Source organism: Alosa alosa, chromosome 16, assembly GCF_017589495.1.
Source record: "Alosa alosa isolate M-15738 ecotype Scorff River chromosome 16, AALO_Geno_1.1, whole genome shotgun sequence".
In the NCBI taxonomy this organism is placed as follows: domain Eukaryota; kingdom Metazoa; phylum Chordata; class Actinopteri; order Clupeiformes; family Clupeidae; genus Alosa; species Alosa alosa.
The window spans coordinates 23,126,154-23,139,204 of NC_063204.1; the positions used below are offsets into that span (position 1 = coordinate 23,126,154).

Sequence of the window (13,051 nt, forward strand, 5' to 3'; positions counted from 1 at the left end):
CTGGCTCCTCCAACTCTCCCTCCTTCATTACCAATAACTAGCTCTTCACCGTGGACCCTTCAGGAGAGCAGCAGAGTGATTCGGGCCGGGCTCTGGCCCTTGACTGCTCGCATGGGGGAGGCCCGATCCAATCAGTGCGGAGCAGCCGAGGCGGGAGGGCCGGGTGCGGGGGACCTCCGCTGAGAGCCGGCGATGATCATCATGGGCCACGGCACAGCAGGCCGCCCCGGTGAACCGGGCTCAGCGTCTGTGGAGGTGACGGCGTGGGGTGGTATTAATGGCCCGCCTGCCAGCACTGGTGCACAGACGAGTCCTTTAGGCAGTGGCCGCGCGGTGCACACACTCGCTGTCTCGCTGTTCGGTCTTTTGCCTAGTTTTGATGAGGTCTACTTAAGACAGTAAGTTGAAAAGCCAACCTTTATGGTATCTTTGCTTCATTAAACCTCTAATGAGGCCTGTCAATCTCTCCCTCTCTTATACACATACACACACACACACACATACACAGATTGCACAGGCTGAAGAAACAACATATTTTCAACTGCCTATTCTGGCATTTTAAATGTGATCATGTTGTATATGTCCTGTACATACATCATTTCTGATCTGAAACACCATTCAGTCATATTTATTAACTTTTGTTGGCAGCCATGTACAAACATACATGTTACTACTTGATGCATTGTAACAGAGTTAGCCTAGTATGGCTAATCTAATCTGCAGCCCCATAGCAAATCACACATGTGATATACTGTAGCATCCACCAACATTAAGCAAGATGGAGGAAAAGCAGAGAGCAAAATACAAATGACAGACGGTAACATATCACACACACACACACACACACACACACACACACACACACAAAAACAAATACTTACCGGTACTTACTATAACGTTACTTACTTACACATAGACACAGACACACAAGTAAAAGGAAACTAAAACAGACACCAGTGAAATCTAAACTGATAGTCAGTCACTTGTGGAGTTACAGCAACAAACAGTGTACTCTCATGGACTCATTTGACTCCAACTGATCTATGTTAGAAACCCCATCTGCATACAAAATAGGTGGGCTGCCACAAGCCTTATTTAAAAAGTAGTTTAGCAGCAGAAACAAAGCTCTCCTCAGCAGTTCCCAAGACTTATTGATGCCACGAAACAAGAATGAACGAGGCAATAATGTTTAACCACAGTGCCTTTGGAACTTAGTGAAGCCCATGACGATTTCATCAAACAATTCATTTTGAAAATGAACTCTGCACATAACATGTCGCAGAGTACACCCACATCAGACACACACACACACACACACACACACACACACACACACACACACACACACACACACACACACACACACACAAGGATACAAGGAAGTTTATTGTCACATGCATATAGTTACTGGAAGTAAGAAATGCAGTGAAATTATGTCTGGTGTCAGCCTATTTGTGCATTAATGGGGGGGGGGGGGGTTAAAGTGCAGTAGAAGAGGGGTTTAGTAGATTAAGTGGCAAGGGCTGCATAAAAAAGGTGGGGAGGATTGGGATTGGGTGGGGGCACCAACAAGGAGCACCCAAGAGCAACAGGGGCAAGGAAAAAACTCCCTTACCAAGGAAGAAACCTTGGGGCAGATCCACGGCTCAAAGGGCTAACCCAACTGCCAGGGGTCTTGGTGTGTGTGTGTTGGGGGATGACAGGGGAGATGGGATAGTGTGCTGTGTATGTGGGGAGAGGGCAGTGTGCAATATGTGTGTTGGAGAAGCTTCCTCATGAGACAATGTGCTGTGTATTGGGGGGCAGGGACTTACTATTGCAAGCAGAGTTACTGTATGTAATGTATGTGAGTGATGACAGTGAAGATGTGTGTGTGGGGGGGAGGGGAGTGGAGCAGTGACTGTGTGTGTGTGTGTGTGTGTAGTGTGTAGGTGGGTAGGTGGGGGCAGTGTGCTGTAAGTATGTAGAGGATGTGTGTTGGAGAAGATCCTGAAGACAATGTGCTGTGTGTGGGGGGGGCAGTGTAGCAAGTATGTAGAGGAGGCTTATGTAGAAGAGTGCTGTATGTATGTGAAGTGATGACAGTGATGATGTAAGTGTGTGTGTGTTGGGGGTCAGGGACTTACCATTGCAAGCAGAGTACTGTATGCAATGTATGTGAGTGATGACAGTGAAGATGTGTGTGTGGTAGGGAGGGGAGGTGACTGTGTGTGTGTGTGTGTGTGTAGTGTGTGTGTGTGTGGGTAGGTGGGGGCAGTGTGTGCTGTAAAAATATGTAGAGGATGTGTGTTGGAGAAGATCCTGAAGACAATGTGCTGTGTGTGTATGTGGGGGGGCAGTGTGCAGCAAGTATGTGTGCATATGTATGTGATGTGGAAGATGACAGTGATGATGTAAGTGTGTGTGTGTTGGGGGCAGGGGACTTACTATTGCAAGCAGGAAGTACTGTATGTAATGTATGTGAAATGATGACAGTGAAGAATGTGTGTGTCGGTATGTAGAGGATGTGTGTTGGAGAAGATCCTGAAGACAATGTGCTGTGTGTGTGTGGGGGGCAGTGTGCAGCAAAGTATGTAGAGGAGGCTTACTGTAGCAAGCAGTGTGCTGTATGTATGTGAAGTGATGACAGTGATGATGTAAGTGTGTGTGTTGGGGGGGGGGTCAGGGACTTACTATTGCAAGCAGAGTACTGTATGCAATGTATGTGAGTGATGACAGTGAAGATGTGTGTGTGGGCGGGAGGGGAGTGGAGCAGTGACTGTGTGTGTGTGTGTAGTGTGTGTGTGTGTGTGGGTAGGTGGGGGCAGTGTGCTGTAAGTATGTAGAGGATGTGTGTTGGAGAAGATCCTGAAGACAATGTGCTGTGTGTGTGGGGGGGGGGGCAATCAAGGACATGGGTAGATGGAGGAGAAATCAAAAATAATAAATAAAAAGTGTGCAAAAGTTGGAGAAAGTCAGATATGTGTGTGTGTGTGTGTGTGTGTGTGTGTGTGTGTGTGTGTGTGTGTGTTTTTGGCGTGTGATGAAATAAGAAAATAAATAAAAGGTCTGTAGCATAGGGAGAGGGATGTAAAAGTGCTAAAAGTCTTGTAGGTGTGTGTGGGTGTGTGTGTGTGTGTGGGGGGGTCATGAGTGCTGAGGAGTGAATGAGTGCAAAGTCAGTATAATGTGAGTTCAGAGTTGGGAAATGTTTGATTGATAAGCACACACAAAGACATACACAGTGGCTAACACAAAGACCACACACACACACAAAGACATACACAGTGGCTAAAATGAACGCGATGATCAGATCTCTATAATGTTGTTTAGGCTCTTTGATTAGATTTATCAGGGAAATAAGAAACTTCTAACAAACCATTAGCAACTTAATTAGCTGGACTCTTTCAAGTCGCCGCAGAAAATTCAATGAAGCACAATATAGGCGACTCAAAGGGGGAATAAGATTGCAGCCACTTGCTTATTTATGAGGTGGCCTTTTTTTTTAAAGTCTTGGATCAAACTTTCGGCTTCCGTTGGGATCTGATGCATGGACCAGTTCCAGAATGTTCTGCTGATAACAACTCTCCATTGATGATGCAATTAAAATGGAATGCAGAAAATGTTTGGAGAACGTGTTCATATGTAAATGAACATCATCACTCACTTTCCCTTTGTGGTGATGCCAGCCCTTGTGCTTCCATAGATTAGTTTTGCGTGTCAGACTGTGACTTAGTCATGCTAGTTCTGGTACACTGCCATTAACATGTGGTGGTTTTGACAAGACTGTCAGACCATCTCTCCATTCACAGACATCACCTGGTAGCACAAACATATACTGCATGGCTACATGTGCACTGAATCCATCATCAGAGGAGATTCTGAAATCTCTCTCTCTCTGACCTGGCACACTGGTTCTGGGGAGAGCTGTGGAAGGTTCCCCTCCAGATGCCAGTCACATGCCAGGTCAGTCAGGCTACAGAAGAAGGGGTTCCAGGGGGTAGGGGGGTGGCGAGCGGTCTACCAGAGTGGTAGCTGTGTGGTAGCCACCGGCTGCCTGTGCAGCGTCCCAGGCTGGACGCTGGAGTGCTCTCTATAAGCACCGAGGAATGGGACTGTGTTGCTCTGCACATTCTACCACTTCCCACCGACTAGGTGATGCTGTTGCCGGGCGACACGTGGCCCTCGGCTCATCGGCAGCTCAGTGGCGCGCCGATGATTTTGGAGGCACACAGCACAAAAAGACAGATGCTTTAATGTGAGTCTGTGCATGGGCATCTACGTGTTAGTCCCTGTGGTTATATGCAGCTGCCTGCAGAGTGGGGGGCGGGTGGGGGTGTCTGGTTTTAAATGTGTGCTCAAATGAGAGGGAGGGAGACAGAGAGAAAATGAAAGAAAGAGAGAGATGGAAAAAAATGCAACAAAGGTCATTGATATGCCAACATGTCTTTTCATGAACGCATGCACATAATAGAGTAGAGGGCGTCCTCTCTCTCTCTGTGAGTCTCTAATTGCCCAGGTGATCTGTCAGAGCCAACATTCTCCCGCTCCCACAGTCCCACACACGGCTGCTGGGCGCCTGGCTGAATAATTCAGCTCACCCCCAGCCTCTCTTATTCATAAGGCCGCATGTGAGAAAGGGAGCCGGCCCGTCGGCCCAGACAGAGCACAGAACACACACTAATGAGGCCAGGACACACACACACACACACACACACACACAAAGACATGCACGCACACGCACAAATACACACACCTCATACACACACTGAATTGCATGCGCACGCACGCACGCACACACACACGCACACGCACAAATAAACACACTTCATACACACACTGAATTGCATGGGCACGCACGCACACACACACACACACACACACACACACACACACACACACACATACATACATACACACACACATACACACACACACATGTGCCAGCGAGTGATTGCACAGGTGAGAGAGTTTAACAGTGGTGGTGAAGAAAAGGTAGTGTGTGTGTGTGTGTGTTTGTGTGTGTGTGTGTGTGTGTTTGTGTGTGTGTGTGTGTGTGTGCATGTCTGTGTGTGTGTGTGCGTGTCTGTGTGTGTGTGTGTGTGTGCGTGTGTGTGTGTGTGTGTCTGTGTGTGTGTGTGTGTGTGTGTGTGTGTCTCTCTGTGCGTTCTGTTTACTGGTAAAGAAGGGCACTCAGATGTCATTGCAGAAGAGAGGCAGTGAGGCCAACAGGTGGACAGAGTCGGTTGTAGTTCTTATCCCGGTCAACAGGGGACAGCAGAGTTCCTATGAAATTTGTCTCCTTCCTTTCTCTGATACAGTACAACAAGAAACGTTGAACTTGCCAGCAGCACATAATGGCATCTGTATCTAATAAATCACCTACTGTGATGCACCCATGCTTTCATTTTCCTCTACAGGTTTTAAGTATCATCATCAAATTTGAAATTTTAACCTGACAGCAGGTCTCAATGCAACATAAAAAAGGCAAGCAATCATGAATATGATCATATTACTATGTGCTAAGCCTACATATCAGTGTTGATGGGTTTGCCATTAATCATATTCACTATTTTCTTGTCTGTCTGAGATTTCTAGATGTACAAAAAACAATTGCACAACATTTTATAAACTGCAGTTATCAAACCGTGTTACCTGAGACAGATAACCCGGTTTGATTAAATTAAATTTAAAGGAACCATATGTAACAAATGTATTTCAATTGATCATAAAATGGTCCTGATATGTCACTAGACATTTAGAAATCATGTTCATTTCAAATACTTATATCACTGACAACAGTAGTCCGGCCAGGATATTGTCATTTAAAAAGTGAAGTTGCAGCCCTCAACTGATGTTGATGTTGTGTTTTGTCATGTCATGTTGTGTTTTGGCCTGATGCGCCACCCTCTCCCTATCTACTAATCACGAAGTCAGTAGTGTTTCGGCATCCAGGTTGGCAACCTCGAGTCAGGGGGAGGGGATACACCGCTCTACAGTAATTTGAAAGTGATTGCAGTACAAGTTTTGGCCACAATCTTACATATGGTTCCTTTGCATGTTTCTCTGCTTTCATGATCTGATCTACCTTTCTGAGAATACAAAACAAATCTAAATCAGATGACTTTCAAGACAGAGTAAATAATAATAGGTCTTGAATCTGTCATGAAACTAGTGCAAAGTGAAATTAAAAGAGAGGCAAGGCCTCATCTGGAGAGAAAGCAGAATCCCTTAAGGCTGCGGGCTGCTCACTGCCACAGAGCCTCTTGAATTAAACGTGATTAAGAGGTGATTAAAAAGGAATGTCTCCTTGGACATAAATCATGAATGCTGAGGTTTTAATCAATATCATCTGGTCAGATTATTAAGCATTCTTTGTGAGGAAGCGGCAGACGCTGCACAGCTGAAGGACCTGTTGTTCAGGCCTCGGGGACAAGGGGGAGTATGAGAAGTGAGAAAATCATCACATCAGCCCCTCCTGCCTCAAAGGCAGCCTCATTTCTCGCCATATGACAAAATCCATTTGTTTTTATGATTTTACATTTATGTCGGCAAGATAAAGCTACACCTACCACGGAGTAGTGGTACGGGTGTGAGTGTGTGTTATGTTCCTGTGTATTTTGTACCTGTTTTTTGCTTTGTTCTGTGTTTCCTGGTTTGTGTTTGTCCTGTGTTTCCTGGTTTGTGTTTGTTCTGTTTCCTGGTTTGTGTTTGTTCTGTTTCCTGGTTTGTTTCAGACCGTCCCGTTTGCAGTGGACTCTACATTGCAGGTTCTCCTGTGGCAGTGTGATTGGGGCTCAGCCCTTTAAAAGGGCATTGCTACATCACGCTGGGGAACACAGGCCTTGAGAGATCCTCTGGGTTCACTGCTCCAGCACTCAGCACTGCTCCACGCACTCCAGCCCATTGCATGCTGTCTCCACCACTCTTGCCCACTCTGAGTGAGGCACTGACTTGAGACTTTCTAATTCATGCCTCCTTTTCTATTATTCTACATTTGTACAATACATACTGTACATTTACCCATTGTGTTCTTTTTGGGGGTTTTGCCATCTTAAACCTTTCATTCGTGTTCCTGACCCCTAGAACAGTAGAACAGGACATGACACTGTGTGTTTGTGTGTGTGTGTGTGTGTGTGTGTGTGTAACTGCATCTCTGCATGGATGTTACAGGCATTTCTAACATGTTCACTTTCTACTCACATGTTTCTAATATTTCTATGCAACTGTGAGTTTGTTTGCATGTGCATCATGTGTACTGTATGTGTAAGTGTATGTGTATGTGTATGTGTATGTGTATGTGTATGTGTATGTGTGGGAATCTGTGCAAGCGTGTGACAGTGTGAGTATATATGTGTGTATGTATCTCATACTGTGTTTATTCTTGTGTGTGGAGTGTGTGGATAATGGCCAGGTAAGCCGTGTGTGTGTGTGTGTGTGTGCGCGTGTGCGCATACACATGCCTAAGACGTGTTGTGTGTGGCAAGGGATATATGAGAGCCAGTATCTATTTCCATACATTAACCTTCAGCACGACTCTCCCCTGCTCTCAGTTGGGGCTTTGGTGCTCAGTTGGAGGCTGAGTGTCCAAAACACACACGCCGGCAATTAATGCAGGGCCACCTGCTGCTGACTCACACACTCCAACAGCCTCTCAGCCTCACACAAAAGCCAAATGGTGTCTCATACACACACACACACACACACACACACACACACACACACACACACACACACACACACACACACACACACACACACAAACACACACACACATGCGTGTACACACAGAAACACACACACACACACACACACACACACACGAATACACACACAAACACACACACACACACACACACACAGAAAGAGAAACGGACACACATGCTTGCATTTATACATTCTCATATGCACTGAAAAGGAAATCAGAACCGGCACTATGTCTGGGATTGGGATAAACCAGAGGGAGCTGTAACAGAAAGCGCATTTGCAGAGGTGCATCTCCAAAAGGCTTGTGAAGCATCAGCTTTAAGTGCTGCGAAACCTGCTCAAGTAAAATAAGCAAAAATGTTCTGAAATGCTCTGAAAGAATCACTCCAAAAGATAACTGTTCCTTATCTGAAAATGAAGCTATAAATTCAGATCAAACCAGCTTTGGCATGGCTTGGTCATACTTTCAAAATATGTGATGTGCTTCAAACAGAAATGACAGCAAAGGCAAAAGGCAACAGCACAGTTTCTTTTGAGCCACTTTGTCGTCTAAGGCTGTTGCTCAGCCTGTGTCAGCTTGTGGCAGCTAGTTGGATAGTCTGTCTTGTCCTTCAAAGCTGGCCGTGCCTCTGACCTTAATCTCCATAAACAACACTTCCTCTGGTCGTGTGTGTGTCAATCGAGCCGCGACCAAGCGCCAAACACCCAACATCTGTCTGAAGCTCTCCTGTCAAAGGCCAAGGAGTCGGGCAGTGTGTGTGTGTGTGTGTGTGTACTGTATATATTGGAAGGGAGCCGGTCAGATGCTGGCACATCCCCACAGAGGTGTCCCCGCGTGGAGAGACAGGTCCAGCTCCGGGCTCATCTCCGCCTCCTCAAAGATTTATCTCTTTTAATAAGTCATAGAAGTAAATTACCCGAGGGCCGGCGGGTCACACAGGGCTGAGTCATAGGTCAGGCGTGGTAATATCCGCCAGATTAAAGTTTAACAGCCACAGGAGGGGACTAGCTGCCTGCTTCACAGAATGCTAACCGGAACAATACAGCCTACACACAGTACACAGCCTTGATCTGGCAAGCTAATCCACCAGCATGTCTTTCTAATTGGCTGGTTGTAGTGTGTACGCTCACTATAACTCTGTGTCCAGTGAATAGCTAAATAAAAAGTAAGCACATTCACACACAGAGTTTTCATTGTGCTTTCATATGGACCTTGGTACTCTGGTATTAAAGAGGTAATTGTGCTTTCATATGGGCGGACTCCTGTGCAAGGGCACTGAAGGTGATGGCTGTAGTCTGACCACGTCCTCCTCCCCATGGTGACTCTGTGCTCTTAACTCTCACCAGCTCTCCTGCTGCGCCCTCCATAGCCCACCGACTTCCACTCAGACACAGCAGATCCAGAATTCAGACTGCTTATTAAAGGTGATCTAAGCGATGCCACACGTTTTGTAGGCTAAAACATTTTATGTCACTTACTGCAAACATCACCTAACCAACCACTAGCTGTCTGTGTCCTGAATACACTGAAAAAAAAAAAAAAAAAGCGCAATCTCTGTGGACAGCCCAGGCTCCAAAAACGGCAACAAAAACAACCTGGGCAAACCTAACCCATGAAAACATAACAAACTGTTCCAGCAAATCACAGATGAGATGCGCGTTTAGGAGAGTTTCAATTGCATGGGAGCAGCAGGGGAGGGAGGGGGAGGAAGTATCGAGCTAGCTCTGTTTTGTTTGAAAGTCAACAGAAGTGACGTTACCCAGCATCGCTTAGAGCACCTTTAAGATATGAGGTTGCAAGCCCTTTTATTTTGAAAAGTAAGAAAAATTAATAACCACAACCACAATAATAATCACAATCACAGTAACTGCTGTGAATTAGTCATCATGTAGCTATGTATCCAAGCTCCTGTTCACTGACTAGTAGAATGTTTCCACTCTGGCTAATGGTGCTCCATGAGGATCTGTGTAAATCTGGGCTCAGACATGTGCACTGGGCCTCTGTGGACAAGCCACGACTTCTCCAATTTTAGAACCAGTTTGCCTACGCGGAGCGAGCAGAGACAGTTGTCACAAATTGGGACCCAACTGCACCTCTCCTCTCCTCTCAGCTGGGCTCTGCTCTGTGTGTGTGTGTGTGTGTGTGTGTGTGTGTGGGCTCTGGTGGCCCTTCTCTCTCCGCCGGGAGAGGCAAACTGCTAAAGAGCCGGCTGCCTTGCCCCGAAAATAGTGCAGTAATCACTGCGGCGCAGAGAGGAATTCATTAGCGCCGTAATGCACACGCTGTTGCCAGACACGCAGAGGCACTCAGGTGCACCCAGGTGAGCGTTCAACATTCGCGTCGACAAACTCACACACACACATACACATACACACACACACACACACACACACGCACGGTTACAGACACAGATGCAGAAACACACGTAAAAACAAACCTGACATCTGTATCACGACACCGAGCAGCCTGTCATACAGAATAAACTCTTGTTTAGCTAGTTTGCAGAACAAGCGTTTCGTCTGGAGCGGCAGAACCCAGGTGGGCGGGTTACTTCCCTTCCAGCAGCCTTCACTCAGCTTAGTTAGGAATCCAGCAATGCACACCAGGCTACCTGAAACAGTCCCCGTGATTGGTCAGCCTTACCTTCGTACAGCCAATCGCTGAGGCCGTTGAAGATGACACCCTCTTTGCCGCTGGACACCAGACGGATCGATCGCTTCTCCACTGTGGCCCGGTAGTAGATGTTGTTCTCAAATATGAAAATCTAAGAGAGAGAAAGGGGGGGGGGCAAATTAACTGACATGTGAATTAGATATAGCTATTCCATTGTGATGAGGAATCACTGATCATGATGGATGAGACTTGTCCTCTTTGTGTGCATGAGGATGTGTCAGTATGTAACTGACAAAACGGGATCTGTTGCATTTCCAGACAGACAGACAGACAGACAGACAGACAGACAGACAGACAGACACACACACACACACACACACACACACACACACACACACACACAAACAATACAGCTACTTACTATTCAACAGTCACATCGTGCACACATATATTTCCATCATCAATCATAGTTTTTATCCGCCGGCCACTCAGACCCTCCCATGCAGAGCTATTCACTTAGCTATTCACTGGCATTTCCACCAATCATAGTTATTAGAGTATCTGCATGAGATGAACCGACACTTACATTTGCAAAAAAAGCTATAGTTTTCAAATACTGTGCTGGCTTTTGTAGGCATCACATATAATTTCTAAAAGCTAATAAAAACAGTCTTATACAAACACTTCTAATCAGTTTCAATCCCACATCTAATATATCCAATCCAAACAACACACAGACATGTCTTTAAGTCCTGAGAGGTGTCTGCTGGCCATGCTAGGCCCGAGGCTTTCTAGATGATTCTCTGAAGCAGATCTGCTGGATCAGAATGGCGGAGCCCACTGCAAAGCTGAAGACACTGAACCCTTCTATCCCCCCAAGACCAGGACAGAGCCGCACTGATCCTAGGATATCTGTATGATCTGCGGCATTTCTAACACATATTGAACACGTCCTGAACAAACTACGCACGATAACCCAAATGTCACAGATGGCTTCTACTGCTCGTGGAGTGAGCAGGGATGCCACGAGGGATTATCTACCGTACCTTCCCTCTCTCTGCTCAAGGTGGATACTTGGATCATCAGGATACTGACTGTCCAACACCCCAATAGCACAAACTGAGCTGACATGTCTCCCATATTTATTGAGCTATTTGTATCTCCGGGTGAAAAAGCTTATGAGCTGTTTTGCATGTGCACCCCTGGCAAGCCATTTCATTCCATTAGCAGCTCATCTAATGTCTTACAAATACTCCATCTGGTGTCTGTGGGGCTCAGGCAATTGGCAGGACATTTTTTGTTTTTTGCTGCATTGAAAAGAAGACCTTGGTCCAATGCCAATGTGTTGTAGGTGTTGTAGCAAGGAGGGAGCATAAAGATAACCTGTTCACAGAGAAGCCTCTGTGATCGACTGGGCGCCAAGCCAAGCCTCGCCTCCTGTCAGTCACGCCTGCCCACCTGTGAGGGGATCTGACAGGTGTGTGTGCCCCCGTGGCGACTGTGACGGATCAGAGGTGAGAGCCACCAAAGGAGAGGGCCAGCGGAGAGACAAGGAGATGAGAGGAGAAGAGGAGAGGAGAGGAGGAGATGAGAGGAGAAGAGGAGAGGAGAGGAGAGGAGAGGAGAAGAGAGGGGAGAGGAGAGGGGGAGGGAGGGAGGAGGGAGGGAGGAGAGGGGGAGGGAGAGGAGGGAGGAGGGGAGGGAGGGAGGGAGGAGGAGGAGAGGAGAAAAGGAGGAGGAGGGAGGAGAGGAGAAGAGGGGGAGGGGGGGAGGGAGAGGGAGGAGGAGGGGGAGGGAGGGAGAGGAGATGAGATGAGAGGAGAAGAGAGGGGAGGGGAGAGGAGGGGAGAGGAGAGGAGAGGAGGAGGAGAGGAGAGGAGAGGGGAGGAGAGGAGGGGAGAGAAGGGGAGGGGAGAAGAGGAGGAGAGGAGAAAGGAGGAATGGGGAGGGGAATAGAGGAGGGGAGAGAAGAGAGGACAATATGCGGGGGAGAGGTGAAGGTGAAGAAAGGAGATGAGATGAGACAAGAGGAGCACTGATGCACAAACACACCTCACACGTACACACACACACACACACACACACACACACACACACACACACACAGACAAATACAATCGCACATCCACACATGTACACACACACACACACACACACACACACACACACACACACACACACACACACACACACACACACACACACAGACAAATACAGTCGCACATCCACACATGTACTCACACACACACACATAGAGATATCCACACACAGAGACAGAGACATCCACACACACTATTGACAATCAGTGGCTCAGAAGAGGGAGATGTGGGCTTCATCGATCCTTCATCCCTGCAGTCAGCCCTGAGCCCAGATTAGACAGGATGAGAGGCGAGAGCTGGATCACACAGACGCTGACTGCGCCCGCTCAAAACCACAACACACCACACTCCAGGATTCCTCCAGAATATCGTTCTGTCAATATTTCTCCATGTGTGTGACTGTGGGTGTGTGTGTATGTGTGTGTTTAGGGTAAAACAATTAAAATATTCATAAAACACAAAACAAAAGATTGCTGTTGAACCTTGATTTAAAATATCCTGCCTTTTCTTTTTCTCTCTCCTCTCTTTCCCTCCTTTTTTCCCCTTGCCCTCTCATCCTCCTCTCCTTTCCCTTCTTTCTTTGTCCTTACATCAAGGTCAGCCCTTTGGCGCAACAGAGCTTAGCAGTGAAACAGCCAAACCTACAAGCGGC

At 47.0% G+C, this 13,051-nt stretch overlaps 1 protein-coding gene across 6 annotated transcripts in view; it reads right to left on the reverse strand.

Moving 5' to 3' along the window:
* The window catches only part of dpp6a (dipeptidyl-peptidase 6a), a 216,438-nt gene that overhangs the window by 22,059 nt on the left and 181,328 nt on the right, over positions 1-13,051 (reverse strand). For all 6 annotated transcript variants that reach the window (XM_048267223.1, XM_048267222.1, XM_048267224.1 and 3 more), the window contains one exon: positions 10,331-10,451. In XM_048267223.1, the coding sequence (XP_048123180.1) occupies positions 10,331-10,451 (121 nt within the window). The remainder of the gene's footprint in view (positions 1-10,330; positions 10,452-13,051) is intronic.